This window comes from Primulina eburnea, chromosome 8, assembly GCF_022965805.1.
Source record: "Primulina eburnea isolate SZY01 chromosome 8, ASM2296580v1, whole genome shotgun sequence".
NCBI classification, from domain to species: domain Eukaryota; kingdom Viridiplantae; phylum Streptophyta; class Magnoliopsida; order Lamiales; family Gesneriaceae; genus Primulina; species Primulina eburnea.
Window position 1 is genome coordinate 5,253,283 of NC_133108.1, and position 20,660 is coordinate 5,273,942.

General features: G+C 34.9%; 1 protein-coding gene across 2 annotated transcripts; it reads right to left on the bottom strand.

Moving 5' to 3' along the window:
- Nucleotides 1-43: 43 nt before the first annotated feature.
- Nucleotides 44-12,357, bottom strand: LOC140838646 (vacuolar protein sorting-associated protein 54, chloroplastic-like). 2 transcript variants are annotated; one of them, XM_073205110.1, is made up of 19 exons: nucleotides 11,330-12,357; nucleotides 10,217-10,279; nucleotides 10,062-10,141; nucleotides 9,546-9,645; nucleotides 8,496-8,570; nucleotides 7,578-7,713; nucleotides 7,276-7,364; nucleotides 6,526-6,776; nucleotides 5,925-6,096; nucleotides 5,755-5,838; nucleotides 5,248-5,675; nucleotides 4,591-4,744; nucleotides 4,210-4,291; nucleotides 3,823-3,902; nucleotides 2,802-2,963; nucleotides 1,775-1,842; nucleotides 1,217-1,297; nucleotides 889-1,133; nucleotides 44-243 (listed from the first exon to the last, which is right to left on the bottom strand). In XM_073205110.1, the coding sequence occupies exons 1-18, from the start codon at nucleotides 12,137-12,139 to the stop codon at nucleotides 995-997; spliced, it is 3,054 nt and encodes a 1,017-aa protein (XP_073061211.1). In that variant the 5' UTR covers nucleotides 12,140-12,357; the 3' UTR covers nucleotides 44-243; nucleotides 889-994. The 2 variants fall into 2 exon arrangements, with proteins under 2 accessions (XP_073061211.1, XP_073061212.1); XM_073205111.1 differs by having other exon boundaries at nucleotides 44-280.
- Nucleotides 12,358-20,660: the final 8,303 nt, after the last annotated feature.

The window sequence follows — 20,660 nt, forward strand, 5'->3', positions numbered from 1 at the left end:
TCGCTTTATGTTGCTAATTTACAGGCTTACAGAGTCTACAAAATGTTGCAGTAAATGAAATATAAGAGAAGAAAACTTCAGGTGAACTAGCTCAAGCAGCCATTTTTTTTCGGTTCTTTGGATAACAAAAATGAAATAAAAATAATACAGAACCTATTACAAAAGAATACATTCACTCATTCCTTGGCAAACAGGCATCCAATTCACACAAACCTCCGCAACCATGAGAAGAGTCTGGTACCCCTGGATTTTCAAAAACCATAAGCAGAGTATGGTACACCTGGAATTTTAGCATCAAGAAAAGCAGAACAGTATAAGCTTTTAATAAATTAGCACATGTGATGAGAACCATATATGGAGCATTGATTTAGGGAGTTTCTGGTGGATCCTATGTATCAAGTAAGTATGTTTTTACTCGATATAAGTTAATCAATCATCAAGCCATTTGGAAAAATTTGCCACCTACATAATGACAATAAATTTACTTAGCCATTTAAATTCCAAGGACGCCAATGCCAAACAGTAAACACAGATACTTGTTTCAAGGATCTAAAATCCGTACATAGAGATGTCAACACAGTGAAGAAAGTGAAAGAAAGGTGTTGAATGAAGAAGAAAAACTATTGGGTGAAGGTAACGGAAAGCAGCATACAATCAAGATGACAGCAGTTGGGCACGACAACGGTGCAGTAGTTTGGTTGTTGGAGAAGAAGAGAACTGAATCTTTAATGTCTAGATAACAGTATGAAATTCAATTTAACAAATCAGGTCTCTGGGCAAACTCTCCAAATGGCAAGAAATGGAGATTTACTAAATAAGCAAATGCAAATTCGGCAACTGTCCGACCAGACATCTTCCCAAGCCAGATATTCAAACGAAAACTGTTACCTCTTTTTAAGGGCCGCCACCTTGGCTAAGAATCTTCCAGATGGAAAACCAATAATAGCAGTAAATCCTCAAGCAACTATAACAATTAACTTCCTCGCCAAAAAGTCTATTCGCCAGACTCAGACCCAAAGCGTTGTGCCAGGAAATCATCAAGAAGCCCCCAGTTTGGGGGATCTGATTTACTCAAATTATCAGAAGGTAAAGATCTGATACATCCAAGAATATGCTGGACGTCATAATGAAGTCTGCCACAGGATAATGCAAATGATTGGTATCGATATAAACTCAAGACACAACTCATATGAAGTAAAAAAAAGGATATCAATACCTGCTTTTCGCCTGTGGCGTGCTTATCTCTAGGTGAGAAAAAGCTTCAAATATTTGGGAGTGCAACATTACCACCACTTGCCTGTAATAGAATGCAATGAGGGCATTAATATAAGACGCGTTCCAAATGTCAACAAGCAAATAATTTTCTCCGACAATACAGACAGCCTTGGAACAGATCTTTCATTATTTAGTTGGTTCCGGAGAAGAAGTCCAACAACCATTTTTCAATTAAATTCATTGGGTGATGACTCATGTCATCAGATCATATTGAGGAGAAGCTTCGAGATAAGATCATATCATGGTGGTGAGAAAAGTTTGGTTATTATTGTCAATTACAGATCTCTGTGTGTTGCAACTTGCAAATCAATCTAAAATTTTATAGCAGTGTAAGCAAACCTCCACCTTCATCCAACCAGTTTAAAGACAATCTCAAGTTAAAGCTGCATATGCAAGCTAAGCATGCTCGTGGATCATAGAGTACACAATACAAAACCAAAAGGAAACTAAATAAGCAAACAATGAAAATCCAGTTGCACTATTGGTGATTAATATTTACCCAAAAATAGCTTGAACATCCTCTTCAAGCAGATGTTTGGATAATGTACGTAATAGCTGGCCGACCTCCTATGACAAATGTAACATATTCAGTTGATGATTCGAAGATACAGAACAGCAAACACAAACACCACAAGGGAAAATAAGTATATATTTATATTTTATTTATTTATCTGCACCTTTAAATTAAAACAAAAGGTGGAAAATCCCTACAAGCCTTCCCGCACTAAGAAAAGAAGTAAATCAACCAGGCTGAAGCAAATAAGTTCTAGCTTTAGCGGGTCCCTTTAAGAGTTTTTTTTATCTGATCAAAGTCATAAGCAGTGGCTGTCACAAGATATGATGAGGGCCATCAATATTCTGAAATCTTCATTATGATGACATATCTGGTTGGACTGATCCAAATGAGCAAGATCCATATTTGATGAATTTTATACTGCATCTAGATGATTCGGGCTCTCAAAATCTTCTTTCGAGAACAGATAAATACTAAAAATGGAACAGTCATGAAACTAGTTTGTGGAACCACTCGTGCAAAAATTTTAAAGTTAAATGCTTCAATCACAAGCAAAATAGAACTCAACTAAATCTTCATTATGACGACACTTCTGGTTGGACTGATCCAAAGCAAGATCCATGTTTGATGAATTTTATACTGCATCTAGATGATTCGTTTCTCAACAATTTCTTCTTTGAGAACAGATAAATACAAAAAATGGAACTGTCGTGAAACTGGTTTGTGTAACTACTCATGAGAAAATTTTTAAAGCTAAAAGCTTCAATCACAAGCATTTAGATTAATCAATTATTGAGCAGGTCAGTTTCCACATGAGAAAATAGTAAGAATACTACCAAGCTCAAATAAAGTTGCAAAATAGAACCCATCCAAACAAACTTCTAGAGGTACAATTGTAATATAGCCCGACGAAACTACTGTAGCATCCATAAACCTGCCTAACATGGTAAATATCGCAGATGAGATTTTTTCAACAACATACATAAAAGTTGGAGCTCAGTTCTGTCCGTACCTTAGTAAGAGATCGAGCAAACTGACTAGGTTGTAACTCAGTATCCACAGATCTATTCCAACCTTCAACAATTTGTGGCATGCTCCTCAGATGAAGAAGCAACCTTTCTCTCATTATTTGAACCAGTTTGGAGTGAATCTCATCACGATGATTTTTGTAGTCCTGAAGTGAAAAATAAACACATCTATCATGAAGCTGTGCTCAGAAATAAAGAGGATAGACAAAAGACTTACAAATACTGCAGTTTTCCTAGGAAAAGTTTGCAGGGGTTCAAATCTTAAGTTTCATTACATAATACATGGATAGAGGAACTATGAGGGCATAAATATATTGATGATTTTCACCATTATCACATTGTTATAATCGCTCTTCCCAAAAACAGCTCTCTTGTCACCATAGACAAAGCAATCATATGAGAAAACTGTTCTGACAGTCAAAAGATACCAGTGAACCCTCTTGGAAGAGAAAAACTAGTAGACTTTAACAATACCACAATAGAAACTCAAGTTTTAACATTCTAACCCTGATCCAACGCTATCAGGTCACTCATGTATGAAACAGCTGATATTCCGAGATCAGAGACTACAATCACTTTTCATGCTCAAGCCTTAACCCTCTGAAACTGATTTCTTACACGGGTAGTTGAATCCAATAGTTACAAATGTATGATTGTGTTTACAACAATACAACTCTGTGCAAACAAGCAATGACATTAACTCCCACCCCAAAATTCTTTAGCATGTCGGCTATCTATTGCACTTTGATAGATTTGGTCTGGTTTGCAATTCAATTAAATTTTGTTTATTCAAAGTTCAAACAAGTCAAGGAATGCAAATCCATCGTTCCAAGCACAACCTAAGGGAATGCAAGGGGATTCATAGATATGACATCCACATCATGGTGATTTTTGTGGTACCAACATCATATAAAGATAATGAATGCTGTTTTATCAGTACACATTTTAGAGAAGTGGTAGAAAATACTGTATTAAAAAGATAAAAACAATGACTGCTTCTCTTACAGTTGCTACACGACCAATCTCTAACTGCAATAGCCCTTTGTAGGTGTCGGGCACTTTGAGCAAGAGAATCCTCCTAATTTCTTGACACACAATGTAAAACATCAGCCATTAGAAGAAACTTCCAATTTTTTTCTACAGTAAATGTTGTTTGATTATAAAGGAAAAGGAATACAAGAAAAAAATTGCAAGCACAAATGGACTCTCTCTCTCAATTTAGCCACGAAATGATGAGGGCGCCAACGAGATTTTTTTTATGGCATACCATAAATCATTTTGCTTACGATAAACACAATAATCAAATGATGATGTTGTTTACGTAAAAAAAAAAAAAAAAGTATGATATCATAGTATGTTATTATTACCTAACAGTACACAATAACCACCTACCAGGGATGATGGCGTATGTGAAGCTAATAACCTGGCTAGCCATAGCCAAGTGTCTAGCGGTGATAGATTTCAAACCAGAAACCTGCAACAAAACAAAATAAAAGTTGAATAATTCAGATCAAAGTATATTATCCACTCATCAACCAAACTTGGGTCAGAGTCTTAAACACCAAATAAAAACTCCTCACATTGATTACAGCAAAAATACTATTTGTATATGTTTCTAAACCTCTCCAAGATAGGGTCAACATAAAAATAAATATATAATTAATCACACACAGCATGAAACCCTCACTTGTGGTGTATAAAGATTAATTATCAAATACTCTAAAAGTAAAAAAAGACTACATCCAACTTAAAAATAATATTCTCGACTTGTACCTGTAAGGCATTCGCTCCAAGCACAAGATGAGCAGTCCTTGAATTGAAAAATTTCAAGATCTCCGCAACCCGATGAACTACTTCCGCAGATAGAGTGGGTAAACAATCGTTCATATCTATGTACTCTGACATCATCTTCACTAAATACAATCCACTGAAGCAGCCATGGAAAAAAACGTTATCATTAAAGCCAATCACCATAAGAACCAAACAAGAGTAACAATCAAGTTAAAAAATCATAAAGGATATGTTTATAGAATATGCTTTGGCTATCCGGTCCGATGTCGGGAGACATTGACAACATGAAAATGTAGGCATGACCAACACCCAACCAGTATTCATACGCTAGAACTGAAATATTAGTAAGGCATGATACACACAAAACTGGGGCAAAATGGAAGAAATAAAGCCATCCAATATGATGAGCCAATATTCAAATCAACCATTCACATTAGCCAGAACTCTAGTAAAAGTCCAAGTTCATTAAACTTTATAGCATTTCAATGATATCTGGCAGCAAAATCAGGAGGATGAAGGTTTTCTATGCTAGGGGTGGGATTGATATCGCAAGTGTATTTTAGCCAAGCGTTTCATTCATAATAATGTTGAACCAAGAAAGATAAGCTAACAATGACTTGTGTGATCATGATTGCTCACCAGTTCACCATGTGATATCCAACACCTTTAAAATAAAGCATTCGAAGGGAAGATTTTCCACGCTCCTTAATGCTACCATGAGTGGAAGTACTAACATCAGAATTGCTCGCCCCACTCAAGCGTGATGATTCAGTATTTGGCATAACATCCAGATATGTCCCATTAGAATTAGGCTTCTCAATATGTGGAGATAAATTTGATGGTCCAGCATCCACTGTGGAGGCACCATCGTGGCTTGATACCAAGTCACTAGAACTTGAAGTGAGATAACCAGGAGCCACACCATTATTTCCAGAATGTTCTGGTTCGGGTTCTGGTTCGGGTTCAGGTTCAGCACAAGAGAACAATGTGACAATGGTCTGAAACTCATCCGGCACATCTATCTCAGCCCAATTTTCTTGGTCAAGTAAAGCCCTCATCTTAGCCATCTGTGTTACCAGCAAAAATGTCATGTGACTTGAGCACGATTAAGGTAAAGACAACAATACTGGTTGGAAGGGAACTAACCCGGGATTCATGCTGAAAATCAATAAAGGATTTAGCTTGTGATTGTAGCGTTCCACGGATACTATATCCCAATCTTCCACCAATCTGTTTATTTTAGCATAAAATGATATCATAATCGCAATGATACAAAACTCTATCATAGGCAGCATCAAACAAAAGGCAATGCATACCTTCTCTGTTGAACTTATAAATTCCTGACTGATGTTATAAACACCAAGGAAGTCCTGCAATCTAAGCTTTGGGTGAATTTGAGAACGGATCCCAACAATCTTTGCCCATCTACCATGAGCAGCATCACAAGCTGCAAATAGAGCTTCTGCATTTTCCCTTAAAATATCAGCACTGTCCAGCCAAAAAAAAATCTTAAATATCTTCACAGGGCACACGGAATCATGATCACATTTAGCTCAAGCTTTACAACACAAAATTGTTATTTTAAAGGTAATAATGTAAATTAAAGTGATGATTATAGTCCATTTCTAAATCTGACAGGCTGACAATTCTAGAGATAAGTTGTTTTGTGTCACATCGTGGGGTCAGGTCCCGCGTAAGCACGACTGCACAATGAGCTTCTATAACAACTATTTCGTATTCATTCTCGTTTTACAAAATTGATTAACTCAAGTTGCCACATGAGTCAATTGTAAATCATTTTGAACTTTCATTTTCAATCATTGCGGGACAACGGTATCACATTCTTAGTCACCCCAAATACAGGAAAAACTGATGCTATTGCTAACAAAAATAAAGACATAAGAAAAGAGTTTTCACCGAAAATTTCTTGAGAGACTTGGACTTGTATCATCATATCCCCTCCCCTGGATTGATGAAACCCTTGTGGAATTCTGCGAATAATGTAGTAGAAAGGAACTGACATGACCATCAGAGTCCGGAGCTGCTTCTGGAACTGCTGCACCATGTGCAATTGCAGCAGCAACTGAAGCAGCAGCATAGTGGCCATCAAGATTTCCCATTATACGTTCAATTGCCCTTTTGACTTCAGAAGCTCGCAATAAGTGTGTCTGCATTCACTAAATCAAAGGAATGTAAGGTACGATTGTAAAATACATTAACCAAAAAATATTTGGGATATAGACACGCGCTCTCTTCCAGAACAAATATGTCTAAATGCAAAAGCAGGTATATCGTCATGAAAAGCTTGGGAAAAAAGTTGCTGATCCAAATATAAAATTACACCGAAACTAAAAAATGCATAAACACTCGCCTAGAACAACTCCAAAATATAAGAACTTATTTTATATGTCCTATTTAAATCAAGGGCTCTTTACAGATTATGTTACCCTCCAAGACTTCTTTCTGGATCAAAAAAATTTCCAAACCTTCCCTGGGATTTAGTTTCTATGAACTGCTGATTGGTGTGACCCTTCAACAGAAACTAATCTTGTTTGAGTCGAGAAAAGGCAAATACTTGACATGTCCTTGCAAAAGATTTAGATGCTTTGATAGACACAAAAATATAATCTAGAAAAAGTTAAGGAAAAATAAGCAAGCTTATGTTACCTGCACTGTCTTAAAAATTTCCTCCAAAAGTTTAAGAAAGCTTTCAGGTGATAGGTTCTTCAACTTACTTCCAAGCGACGAACCTCCACCTGAATCAGCATCAAGGAATGAAGACAAAAGAAAAGGATCTCAAACTAAGGGACTTTGAAGGAAAGTGTCTCGTAGATGCCCATTATTGATTTTGATTTGTCAATCAAAACGGAGAAAAAAGTGGACTAACCATATCCTACACACATAATTAACGCAAAACAAATGCAGTTTTAGAAAGAAACAGAACATCATTATAATGTGTGTGAACCCACCATCTGCGTCCACCATCCCCTCTGCAGAGATGGTATCCGACTCCAATGGCCTATTCTCAACCATTATTTTGATTGAGGTCTTTATATCAGAAACAAGTGCATCACAGTAGATTCTCAACACTGCGGGTAATTTTCCCTGAAAAATTTAAATGTTGGGAAACAATTTATAACTTCCGTAAGAAGAGTAGTGAATAAACAATTAGGGCAAGTCAATAAGAGTAAGACCACCCTCATTCTGTTTAAGTGAGTAAAATGTGGAGCATGAAAGTAACCATGTCAAGATGTTTAGCACACAATAAACATCATCCATCGCGCTAAAAGAACAAATGAAAATATATATTTCCTTGTGAACCTACCACCAACAACAAGAATTGCCAATAAAGTGTGACAGTAAGGTCATGATTACTTTGTTACACTTCAACAGTTTATCTTACAACTTACTTGAAAGTTGGAATAAAATGTACTGAAGCACATTAGGAAAAATGAAGATAACAAAAAAAATTTCTCTCAGATGAATCAATTTAAGGTCTAAGCAGGTAATGTACAAGACACATCTAGTTAGTGAGTTGGCAATGCAACCACTTTGAAACTGAATGAAGTGGAAAGACTTCCTTGACGTGAAAGTTCAAGATAAGCAGTTACCAAGCAATAAAAGACACAAATAACACAATTATTTTCCCATATTATTTTTCTTCTGCCATTTGAGGTTTAGTAAGTGTGCATAATTGCAGTTCACGATGACATACCACAATGTTGTTACTTGTTATATCGAACATGATAATATCTAAGACAGACCAGAAACCATTCCACATACCACTGACGATAAGAAAAATAATGCAGGAACACACGCAAGAAGCCATCATATAAGACAGACTTTGGCAACAGATAACAAGGATGAAAATAAATATGATGTATCACCGTCCTAAGCAATCCAATGATGAGAGGAAGAAGCTGGTCTTGAAAATGAGAGGCCCATTCCTCCATCAGCTCAACCTAAAATTACAGTCCTCAGTAAAGATTTGCAATCAGGTTATGTAAAAAAATCTAGCAAGCAACAAATTATTTGTTTGATCCAAATAGCACAATCTAACTGAAAAATCAACAAAAAACATTAGTATACAGTAATCAGAGGGTAGGCAACACAGTCACAGGAATAAAAGATTGGTTGAATCAAGTTCAACGTTGTGGATAGTAAAATAAACTGAAAATATGTATAGCTCAGGTCACGCAGATTAGCAAGTCAACTATACATGAGATAAAGAGACTTTGAAGCACAATTTCAAAACTAGGAAACAAGTTGAAAAATGTGGCCAACGCAAGGTTTGGAGCATAAAACAAACCTTAAACAAGCCAACTTTTTATGGAGTCAAGTCGATTAGAAGTTTACTGAAAACGATTATACAAAACCTATGCAATTTTAAAAAAGGACAATTTATATATCTTTTTTTAATATGAAAATCAGGACAACTAAAACAATACTACTGCACACACACATAAATAAAAACCGTACACAAGCACGGATCTGCTGAAACCGTTTAAAAAACAATGCATGCTAAGAGTAAACAAAATAATAAATAGAGAACAAGGAAACTTAAGGGAAGGGAGAGCAAACACCCCATGCCTTTCACAGGCTTATTCCACCTCTACTTTACAAAGATGAAGCAAATCCACTGTAACAGCATCACTACTCATTTAAATTCTCTATAACTATATTCATGGGATTACCCTAGACTTGCCGTACAAGAAATGCCAGGGAATCAAAATGTTTATCAGAATATTTAACATATAACTTGTGAATCACACTACTGCAGGTCCGCAGTTTTGTCTTATATGCCCTAGGTAAACCTCCAAGAACACGATACTATTGACCAAACAGCCTTCAAGGTAAAAAAAACAAAAGATGGTAATTGGCCACAAATGCTGTGTGTGCGAGTTAACATATCAATATATACACAACACTGATCTTACTTCGTCATCTGTTCCATCAACAGTGAAGGTAGATGTAGTAACTGATAGATCTTTGTCAGAAGCACGCAACGATGCACGGACAAACTCTGCTGAAAGAATGCTACAAGAATGAATCTGATGAGTCAAACATCAAATTACTATACATCATAACTCCTTAATCAAAATACATTTATTGGAACTTATTCCATAAAATATACAGTTGCGTTTGGCGGCCAGAAAACAAAATAAGTCTTAGTCAATGAACCCTAAGACGACAAGCACCAAAGTCAACGCCGCTCAAGAAAGAAGAGCTAAAACATTTTCCATTTCACACATAGATTACAAGGACAATATTTTCACTAACAGGTTAGAGTACAATGATCTGCTGGTTCAAGGCAATGGATCAATCATCACACGACCAACCATCCTAACTACTGTTATCATGGCCTTACAGGCATTTTCACAATCTACAATGTAGGAGACATATGAAGAAATTAAGAACCTCACAATTCTCGTCATCTAAGCATGAATACGAACCTGTTAATAGTATCAATTGAAGCTGCTACATGATCACGAAGATGGCGGAAGCAGTGGAGACCAATCAGCTCATCTCCATCCTATTCAAAAACATAAAAATTTGCAAGGTCGCCAAATGGAGGAATAAGAACAAAATGCTCATAATTTGGACCTACCAATATATGCTGTAGATCATCAATAATATCTAAAGCTCCAACACAATCTGCAGATGCGACAAGCTGCAAGAACAATAGGTAACAAAAATGTAAGTCGATACAATCCTGTCACCCTCCTAACTATAAATGAGACATTCCAGAATCACAATTACTGAAATTCATTATGCTACACGAAAAAGCTAAAACATAGAATCTTGGTATCTTCTCAGATAAACTATACTGCAAGGCGCATGCAGTGCAGCACACGCTATTCTGCAGCACATCAAGTGCCAATATAAGCTTTCAATAGCTTACGTATTACATTGCTTCAAAATTATGAAAATGAATTGAGCAGCATAATTAACTTGCAAAAGATAGTTAATGTGATCTTACCGCAACCATATCCAAGTAGATTATATAAATGCCAAAAACAAATGACGGACTGAAATCATTTTTAAAAATCAGATTCAACGTTCCCAAATTAAAGTCAGCTGTAATTTCAAGTCTAACCCTAGAGACAATAACACCTTAGAGAAGTCATCCGAAACTTGAAAAGTGAAAGATCAGCAGACAATAACACCTTAGATAAGTCATCCGAAACTTGAAAAGTGAAAGATCAGCAGAGAAAAATCCTCAAAATTAAAATGAATAAAGCAGCAGACAATACATAAAATGGAAATTATGGACAATAGGGTGAATCAATTAGGGAGCTCACAATATCCATTGATAGTATTTCTATAAAATTAGCATCTCATGCCACTGACAGCTTTAATTCTGCTTAATGCTTAGACATAGGAACGTTGAATAGGTAAATCTACAAAAATATTTGGGGAAAATTCTAATCTTCAAATAATGCAATCCAGAAACAAAAAATGTATGTGGCATGGCCTGGTAACCGATTGGTCATCAGACAGTCATCTCCAGTGTGAACCAAAAAGCTAAGTCATTGCGTCGTGCCATGCTACAGTCTTTTATATGCATGCTATGAAGAACATGAATGTGTTGTGATTGACATTAAAATAACAGGTGGATCTGGAAGTAATTATCCATAATTATGCAAATGGGTTCCATCAAATACGATGTGCCCACAGTAATCTCATCTTTAAGCATGTAATCCGTAAAAGGAGAACTCACTAACTGTAGGGTGGAGAGAGCCTGATTGACTGACATCACCAGCCTAAGCTTATTCTGCAATGCAATCGAATCTCCACGTTTCATGCTGAGCTCCTGAACGCTCCTAGCTGAACCCACCAAATCTGAAACCAGCAATCTGATTGTCTCCTTAAGCTCCCTAACCCTCCGGCACCCTTCTACGATCTTCACATTCAAATCTTCCAACTGCCCCTGTGCCTCAAAAAACGAGCTGGAACGCAATGAAATCTCCCTCACCAAGTGTAGCTCCACCACATCCAAATACTGAGATAGCCGCTCCTGCAATGCAATATTCTCCGATGTTGTTCTGAACGGGCAAGCTGTCTTAAACGTTGCGCCATCCTCCAATTCAAAATCTTCTTTGAAATACAGCGCCGGGACTTCCCTCAGGCATGCCACCAACGCCTCACCTGCGGCAGTGGGGGTTAAATTACCGTCGAGTCCTAGGTCATCCCTGTCATGCTGCTTGAGAATGTCTACAAATCGAGAATGAGATTCATATATAGACGATAGGTATGGAGCGAAATCGGATCTGCTAAGTTCGGATCCGGGTTTTGGTGCAGATGACAGAGGGGCGAATTCGGGGGCAGGGACAGAAGTGGAGGAAGACCACCAACCAACGACAGATGAAGAAGGATTGGGATTATTCAGAATGGAGGAGAAGCTTTGGCTGCTCGAATCGGTGATTGATTTAGACAATGATGAAACGGTGAGATTATAGGGTTTCCTGGGGTTTGCAATCGGGGTTTCCGAACTTTCCGGCGATCGAGAAGACGGTTCCATTGCCGTCATTCAAAAACTAATTTTCTTGAAAATTTTACGTGCGATCTTAATCTTCGATCGGCCACAGATCGAAAAGAATGGCAGAACTCGGTGGTTCTCGGAGACGTGAGTACTGACCGGATCTCAGATGAGAAGGGGTGGGGGAGAGGTGGGACTTGGGAGATGTGACAGAGAACCGGGTTGAATCGGATAATTGGATCACCGGTTGGAGGCATTTAACGGACATAGCTCTCTTTTGTTTAATTAAATTGATAAAACTGTGTGAAAAAATAAAAATTTATGGTAAAAAGTAAAAATTTCAAACTCTCAAAATTTATTAAACTACATACTTTATAATATTTTTCTCTCTACTCAATTGTGATTTTCTTCACAAATGAGAGATCTATTTATAGGAAATCTTTACAAATAATCCAAAAATAAAATACATCATTACCTACATCATCACACATTAATTTTCAATATTTACAACTCTTATTTTCAACATTCAAATATTCAATACACACATTTATATATTTTTCAACACTCCCCCTTGTGATGATGATCATAATGATTGTCTTCATTACGTGTTTTTATACTGCCTCGTTAAAAACCTTACTAGGAAAAACCCATTGGGATAAAAACCATAGTAAGGGAAAAAGAGTGCAGTCACGTAAACTCCCCCTGATGTTGACATGAACAATTCTTCACAAATTTCGTAGATTGCGCATCCCAATATTATATATGTGCTTTCTGAATATTGTCGTAGATAGTGCCTTTGTGAAGAGATCTGATGAGTTTTCACTTGATTGAATGTGACGAACATCAATACATTTATTCTTCTCTAGCTCCTTGGTGAATGCGAAGAACTTAGGTGGAATATGTTTAGTTCTGTCGCTTTTTATGTATCCCTCTTTCATTTGAGCAACACATGCAGCATTATCTTCATATAGTATCACAGGCTTCTCGTCGAATGTAATCCGCATGAGATTTGGATATGTTGGGTCATTGATTTTAACCACACACATTCACGACTTGCTTCATGTAGTGCAATATTCTCGGCATGATTTGATGAAGTTGTTACAAGCGTTTGTTTCTGTGAACGCCAAGATATTGCAGTGCATCCACGAGTAAATACATATCCAGTTTGGGAACATGCCTTGTGTGGATCAGATAAGTATACAGCATCAGCATAACCAATTATACTTGGACTAACATCTTTTGAATACAAAAGTCTCAAGTCTGTCGTTCCTCGTAGATAACGGAATATATGTTTAATTCCGTTCCAGTGTCTCTTTGTTGGATATGTGCTAAATCTTGCCAATAGATTCACGGCAAAAGATATATCAGGCCTTGTACAATTTGTAAGATACATAAGGGCACCAATGACAATTATATATGGTACTTCTGGACCAAAAATATCTTCATCATCTTCACATGGACGGAATGGATCATTTTCTATGTTTAATGATCTAACAACCATTGGAGTACTTAAAGGATTTGCTTTATCCATATTAAAACGTTTAAGGATCTTTTCTATATAATTTGTCTGGTGAACAAACATTCCACATTCTTTTTGTTCAGTTTGTAAACCAAGACAATACTTGGTTTTTCCAAGATCCTTCATTTCAAATTCTTCCTTCAAGTATGACACAACTTCTTGAATTTCCTTATTCGTTCCAATGATGTTTAAATCATCAACATATACAGCAATAATTACGCATCCGGATGTTGTTTTCTTAATGAAAACACAAGGGCATATTGAATTATTTACATATCTCTTTTTCATCAAGTGATCACTTAGTCGATTATACCACATTTACCCTGATTGCTTTAACCCATATAATGATCTTTGTAATTTCACAGAATAACATTCCCTGGGTTTTGAACTTTGTGCTTCAGGCATCTTAAATCCTTCAGGGATTTTCATATATATATATTACTATCAAGTGATCCATATAAGTAAGCTGTGACAACATCCATAAGACGCATTTCTAAATTTTCAGATACCGCCAAGCTAATCAAATACCGAAACGTAATTGCATCCATCACAGGAGAATACGTTTCTTCATAATCAATTCCAGGCCTCTGAGAAAAACCTTGTGCAACAAGTCGAGCTTTATATCTTACTATTTCATTTTTCTCATTTCGCTTTCGAATAAAAACCCATTTGTATCCAACAGGTTTTACACCTTCAGGTGTAAGGACTATAGGTCCAAAAACATTACGTTTATTTAGCGAATCTAATTCAACCTGGATGGCATCTTTCCATTTTATCCAATCCTGCCGATTTTTACATTCACCAAAAGATTTTGGTTCATGATCTTCGTTATCATTTATGATGTCGATTGCCACATTATAAGAAAATATATCATCAATTTCATCTATATCTTTTCGGTTCCATATTTTTTCAGTATTAATGTAATTGATAGAGATTTCATGATTCTCGTCAGTTTGTGGTTCTGACAGAACATTTTCATCATCATGTGTTTCTTCAGGAACACCATTCTCTATTTTGTGATCATCATGTGTTTCTTCAGAAACATCATTCTTTATTTTGTGATCATCGTGTTTCTCTATGAATTTTCTTTTTCGAGGATTTTTATCCTTGGAACCGACTGGCCTTCCAAGCTTCAGGCGTTTAATGACATCATGAGTATCTTCCATTTGTTTCTTTGGAATTTCAATTCGAGCAGGGGCATTTGCAGCATGTATATATGATTTAGTTACCCCTTTTGTGTCTGCAAATGCATCTGGTATTTGATTTGCTATTCTTTGCAAGTGTACAATTTGTTGTACATCTTTTTCACATTGTTTTGTTTTTGGATCCAGATGTAACAATGATGATACATACCATGTAATTTCCTTTTCGGTATGTTTTTGTTCTCCCCCTAACATTGGGAAGATTTCCTCATTAAAATGACAATCAACAAAACGTGCTGTGAACACGTCGCCTGTTTGAGGTTCAAGATATCGAATGATTGATGGACTATCATAACCAATATAAATTCCAACCTTTCTTTGAGGTCCCATTTTCTTTCGTTGTGGTGGTGCAATAGGCACATACACCATACATCCAAAAATTCTCAGATGAGAAATGTCTGGTTCTTTACCAAATGCAAGCTGTAATGGGGAGTATTTATGATATGCACTTGGTCTGATGCGAATTAATGAAGCAGTATGTAAAATTGCATGTCCCCATATAGAAATAGGGAGCTTTGTTTTCATAATCATTGGTCTAGCAATCATTTGCAGACGTTTAATCAATGATTCAGCCAATCCATTCTGTGTATGTACATGAGCAACAGGATGCTCAACAATGATCTCATAGGCATACAATAATCATTGAAAGTCTGGGAAGTAAATTCACCAGCATTATCAAGTCTAATTTTTTTGATTGAATAATCGGGAAACTGATTCCTCAATTTTATTATTTGAGCAAGTAATCTTGCAAATGCAACATTTCGAGTTGACAATAAACATACATGTGACCATCTGCTGGAGGCATCAATCAATACCATAAAGTATCTGAATGGTCCACATTAGGGGTGCAAACGAACCGAATCGAGCCGAATAATAGTAAAAAAGTCAGGCTCGAATTCGGATCGAAATAGGTATATTCGAGTTCGAGCTCGATTCGAAGTTCGATAATTTCAAATATTTGGGCTCGAGCTCGGCTCGAAATGAAGTTCGAGTTCGAGTTCGGCTCGAAAATATTCGAATATATTCGTGAACTATTCGAATTATTGCTCGGATATTAAGGTTTGAAAGCTCGAAATGCTCGAAATATTCGAAATGTATATATATATATATATATATTTAATTATATTATATTAATAAAATATTAAGGCTCGCGAATATCGAACAAAATAATTTGGGCTCGAGTTCGACTCGAAAAAAAGTTTGAACGTGTTCGAGTTCGGCTCAAATTCGATAAGTTCGAATACGAATCGAATATTTATCGAGCCGGCTCGAAAAAATCGCGAACATGTTCGGTTCGTTTGCAGCCCTAGTCCACATGGTGGATGGATTGGTCCACAAATATCACCTTGAATACGTTCAAGAAACATTGGTGATTCAGTTTGAATTTTGACTGGTGATGGTCTTATAATAAGTTTTCCAAGAGAACATGCTTTACATTGAAACTTATTATTCTGAAAGATCTTCTGGTCTTTCAGTGGATGACCATGTGTATTTTCTATAATTCTTCGCATCATTGTTGAACCAGGATGTCCCAATCGATCATGCCAATTGGTTAATATCGAAGAATTATCAACTACCATGTTTGATTCAATGGGACTTATATGTGTATAATGCAATCCAGTATGGAGCATTGGTAGTTTTTCAATCACATATTTCTTTCCTGATTTATATGTGATAAGACACATATATTTCTCATTCCATTCATTCATTGTTTGAGTATCATACCCATGGGAATATATATCATTAAAACTCAACAAATTTCTTTTCGATGGTGGTGAATATAAAGCATCATTGATCAAAAATTTTGTACCATTAGGTAACAAAAATTGTGCTTTATCACATCCTTTAATCAAGTCTACAGGACCTGATATTGTATTCACCGTTTATTTTGTTGGTTTTAGTTCCAAGAAATATCTTTTATCTCGGAGGATAGTGTGCGTTGTACCACTATCGGGTATGCAAACTTCAGCTTTGCTCATAGCATTTTCCATATTTGAACTTAAAAAAAATATGCAATGAAATAAATTACTGGCAATATATATTTAAATATAACACATATCATAATTATAAATATATATTTAAATATAACACATATCATAATTATACAATAAAACATTATTCTATGAATACATGAAAAATAAATTATTATACATTTATATTCTACCATTATATTATTCATTTTCAGAGAAATCGTTGAGAAAATCTGCAGCATCAATATTGTTCATTTCTATCCCACCAACATATTGATCATTTCCAGAGAAATCATTCATAAAATCACCAGCATCAAAATGAGTTCAATCACTCAAACGGTCACTGCGTTCAGTGAAGTTGGTCTCCTTTTCTTTCCCCTTTAATGATTCTTTATAAAGTTTACAAAGGTGCTCAGGGGCTCGACAAACTTTGGACCAATGTCCTGGAATACCACATTTGTAACAAGAACTTTCATATCTTTTTGAGTGATTCTCATTAACACTTGTATTCTCATGATGCCTTTTCAGTGGATGGTTTGGGACGCTCTTTTGAGATGAGTTATAAAAATAACTATCTCTATTATTTTCAAAACAACGGCCGCGTCCACGACCACGACCAATTCCACGTCCACGTCCACGACCTCGACCTCGACCAAAACCTTGTCTTTGAAATTGATTTTGGTTTCCAGGTTTAAATTCATTTTTATTTACAGCATTTACTTCTGGAAATGCTGTTGATTTAGTGGGTCGGGACTGATGATTTCTCATTAATAGCTCGTTGTTCTTTTCCGCCACAAGAAGACAGGCGATGAGCTCAAAATATCTCGCAAATCCACGTACTCTATATTGTTGCTGTAGAGTAATATTTGATGCATGAAACGTGGAAAATGTTTTTTCAAGCATCTCAGATTCTGTGACCTCATGTCCACAAAATTTTAGCTGCGAGATTATTCGATACATCGCTGAATTATAATCACTGACTTTCTTAAAATCTTGGAATCTTAACATATTCCATTCATCACGGGCGGTCGGAAGTATAACTTCCCTTATATGTTCAAATCTTTCTTTCAATCCTTTCCACAAATCCATGGGATTTTTTTCAGTCAGATATTCACATTTTAATCCCTCGTCGAGATGTCGACGCAAAAATATCATGGCTCTTGCCTTTTCTTGTGATGTACATATGCCATTTTCTTTAATAGTCTCGCTTAGACCCAATGACTCAAGATGCATTTCTACATCGAGAGTCCATGGCATATAATTCTTTCCCGTAATGTCGAACGCAACAAATTCGAGCTTTGTTAAATTTGACATGGTGGTACTAAAAAAAAATTACGATGCATTTTATTAGTTAATAAATATTGCAATACAAAGTAACGGATAAACAACAAGTACAAGTATTTGTAAAAATAAAGAAAACGCACGAGGAGGATATTCTCCGATAAATACAAGACTCGTGAGTATGATAACCAAAATAATTAAAAATATCCTTGAGAAAGCCATCTTCTTTTTTCTTCGAAAAATTTGATGATGAATAATTTTTAGAGAAGAAGAGAAAGTTTGAGTGATTGAATGTATTTGTGAGATCATATTTATAGGGCAAAAACTAGCCGTTTTTTACCATTTATGACTGTTGGTGTACAAAAAAATAAAGATATGTATTTGTATAATTTTATGGTAATAATATGATATATATAATAGATATGTTTAAATAATTATGTATATCATATCATAATATTATAATGAGTGTCAAAATTTATTTTGTTTAAAAACCTTATAGGCTTTTATACTTGTCGTATCTCTTACTGGGAGTGTGGGATGTCGTCTTAACATCCTCGCAGGATTTATAACAAGTTTATGAAAAATTTATTTTTATTATTTCTAATAATAACATTATATTGTATATTAAATAAATACACAATAAATAAATAACAGTAAAATAAATATAATTACTTTTGTTACCTTTTTCTTCTGTTTGGAGCTTGGAAAAGTATGTAGGACTTTTAGAGCTTCGTGCTGATAACGTGTTGTGAAAAAGTAAAAATTTATGGTAAAAAGTAAAAATTTCAAACTCTCAAAATTTACCAAACTACATACTTTATAATATTTTTCTCTCTACTCAATTGTGATTTTCTTCACAAATGAGAGATCTATTTATAGGAAATCTTTACAAATAATCCAAAAATAAAATACATCATTACCTACATCATCACACACTAATTTTCAATATTTACAACTCTTATTTTCAACATTCAAATATTCAACATTCAAATATTCAATACACACATTTTAAATATATTTTTCAACAAAAACCAAACATGTCATAACATTTTATTTTTATAAACCAATTTCTTTTTAAAAAATTATTGAATTTTTGTCTATATTATTCATAATACAAACAATAATTATTACTATAATTTAAAAAAAAAATAATTCATTTTAAACATATGCATAAAAGCAAAATAATTCTAAAAAATATTTAGTCACTAAAGTTTTTCAAATAATTTATGACAAAAATTAATGTGAGACGGTCTCACGGATCGTATTTTTTAGATGAATCTCTTATTTGAGTCATTCATGAAAAAATAAAAAAAAAGAAAAAAAGAAAAGAAAAAAAAGAAAAAGAAAGAAAATAAAAAAAAAAGAAAAAAAGAAAAAAAAATACTAGTTTTTATGCGGAGAGTATTATTTTTTATTGTGAATATCGATATGGTTGACCCGTCTTACAGATAAAGATTCGTAAGACTCCTCACAAAAAACCTACTCTATGTATACGAATAACCACATAATTAGATAGCTATATACACTCAAAATAAATAAATGTTTATACAAAAATGTTCTTCAATGTACTAAGGGGGTGTATTGATTATAGACTTTTAATGATTTTTATGGTGTTTAAAAATCTAGAGATATTCAAACTAGACTTTTATATACTCCATAAAAGTTTAGTGGTATTCAATGTAAACTTTTGTAGAATTTTAAAACGTCATGTGGTATTCAAACTAGACTTTTAAAAACTCTAGAAAAGTCTATAGGTATTCAAAATGTCAATAGACTTTTAATGACTCTATGAAATTCTATTAAGTACAAGAATTATAGCCTAAGGTAGGGGTGTCAAAATACGATACGACCCGTCAACCCGACACGACCCAACACGAAAAAAATCAGGTTCGGATTGGGGTTTTTCGGGTTCGGGTTGGTGTCATGTTAGGCGGGTTTCGGGTTGGGTCGAGTTGGGTCGCGGGTTGACCCACGAATTTTTTTTAAAAAAATATTACCTATATTTTTATATATTGTATGTTTGAATAAAATTTATTGTATATTTATGTGCTAAATTTTCATCATTTGATATTTATTTTGCATATTTTTATTTTTTTAACAATTTTTTATTTGATTTAGTAAATATACTTTTAATTTTCTACGATTAAACTTTCAAATTTAAATCGAAAATTTTGTTATTATGTGTTTAAATTAAAATATTATTTTTATTTTTTATTTTTTTGAATTTTTTTCATTAATTTTTTTTAAAAAAAATTTTAAAAAATTAATAAAATTCGGGTTAGGCAGGTTAGACGGGTTGAATTGGGTTATACGGCTTCGTGTTCGGGTTGAGGGTTTTCGGGTTGCTTCGGGTTCGGGTTGAAAAAAAAGTAAAAAAATTTCGTGGGTTGACCCGAAACCCGACCCGACCCAACCCACCCGATTGACACCCTAAGGTACAACAATAAAATGTCAACAAAAGTCTTTGATTCAACCTAAAGATTTGGATGTACATTTAATTGAGAAATTTCTCAAATTCAATACAAACTTTTATTCTTTTTCTCATCTATATTTTTCCTTTTATTTGTACTTTTTAAAAAAATAATTAAAATTAATTTTTT

What these genes read in the sequence shown, in the direction of transcription:
- LOC140838646 (XM_073205110.1), bottom strand. Translation starts at nt 12,139, where the DNA reads ATGACGGCAATGGAACCGTCTTCTCGATCGCCGGAAAGTTCGGAAACC. An exon ending in TTATAAGTTCAACAGAGAAG is followed by an intron (nt 5,839 to 5,924) that starts GTATGCATTGCC and finishes TAAAATAAACAG; the next exon opens with ATTGGTGGAAGATTGGGATA. An exon ending in ATTTTCAGCATGAATCCCGG is followed by an intron (nt 5,676 to 5,754) that starts GTTAGTTCCCTT and finishes CTGGTAACACAG; the next exon opens with ATGGCTAAGATGAGGGCTTT.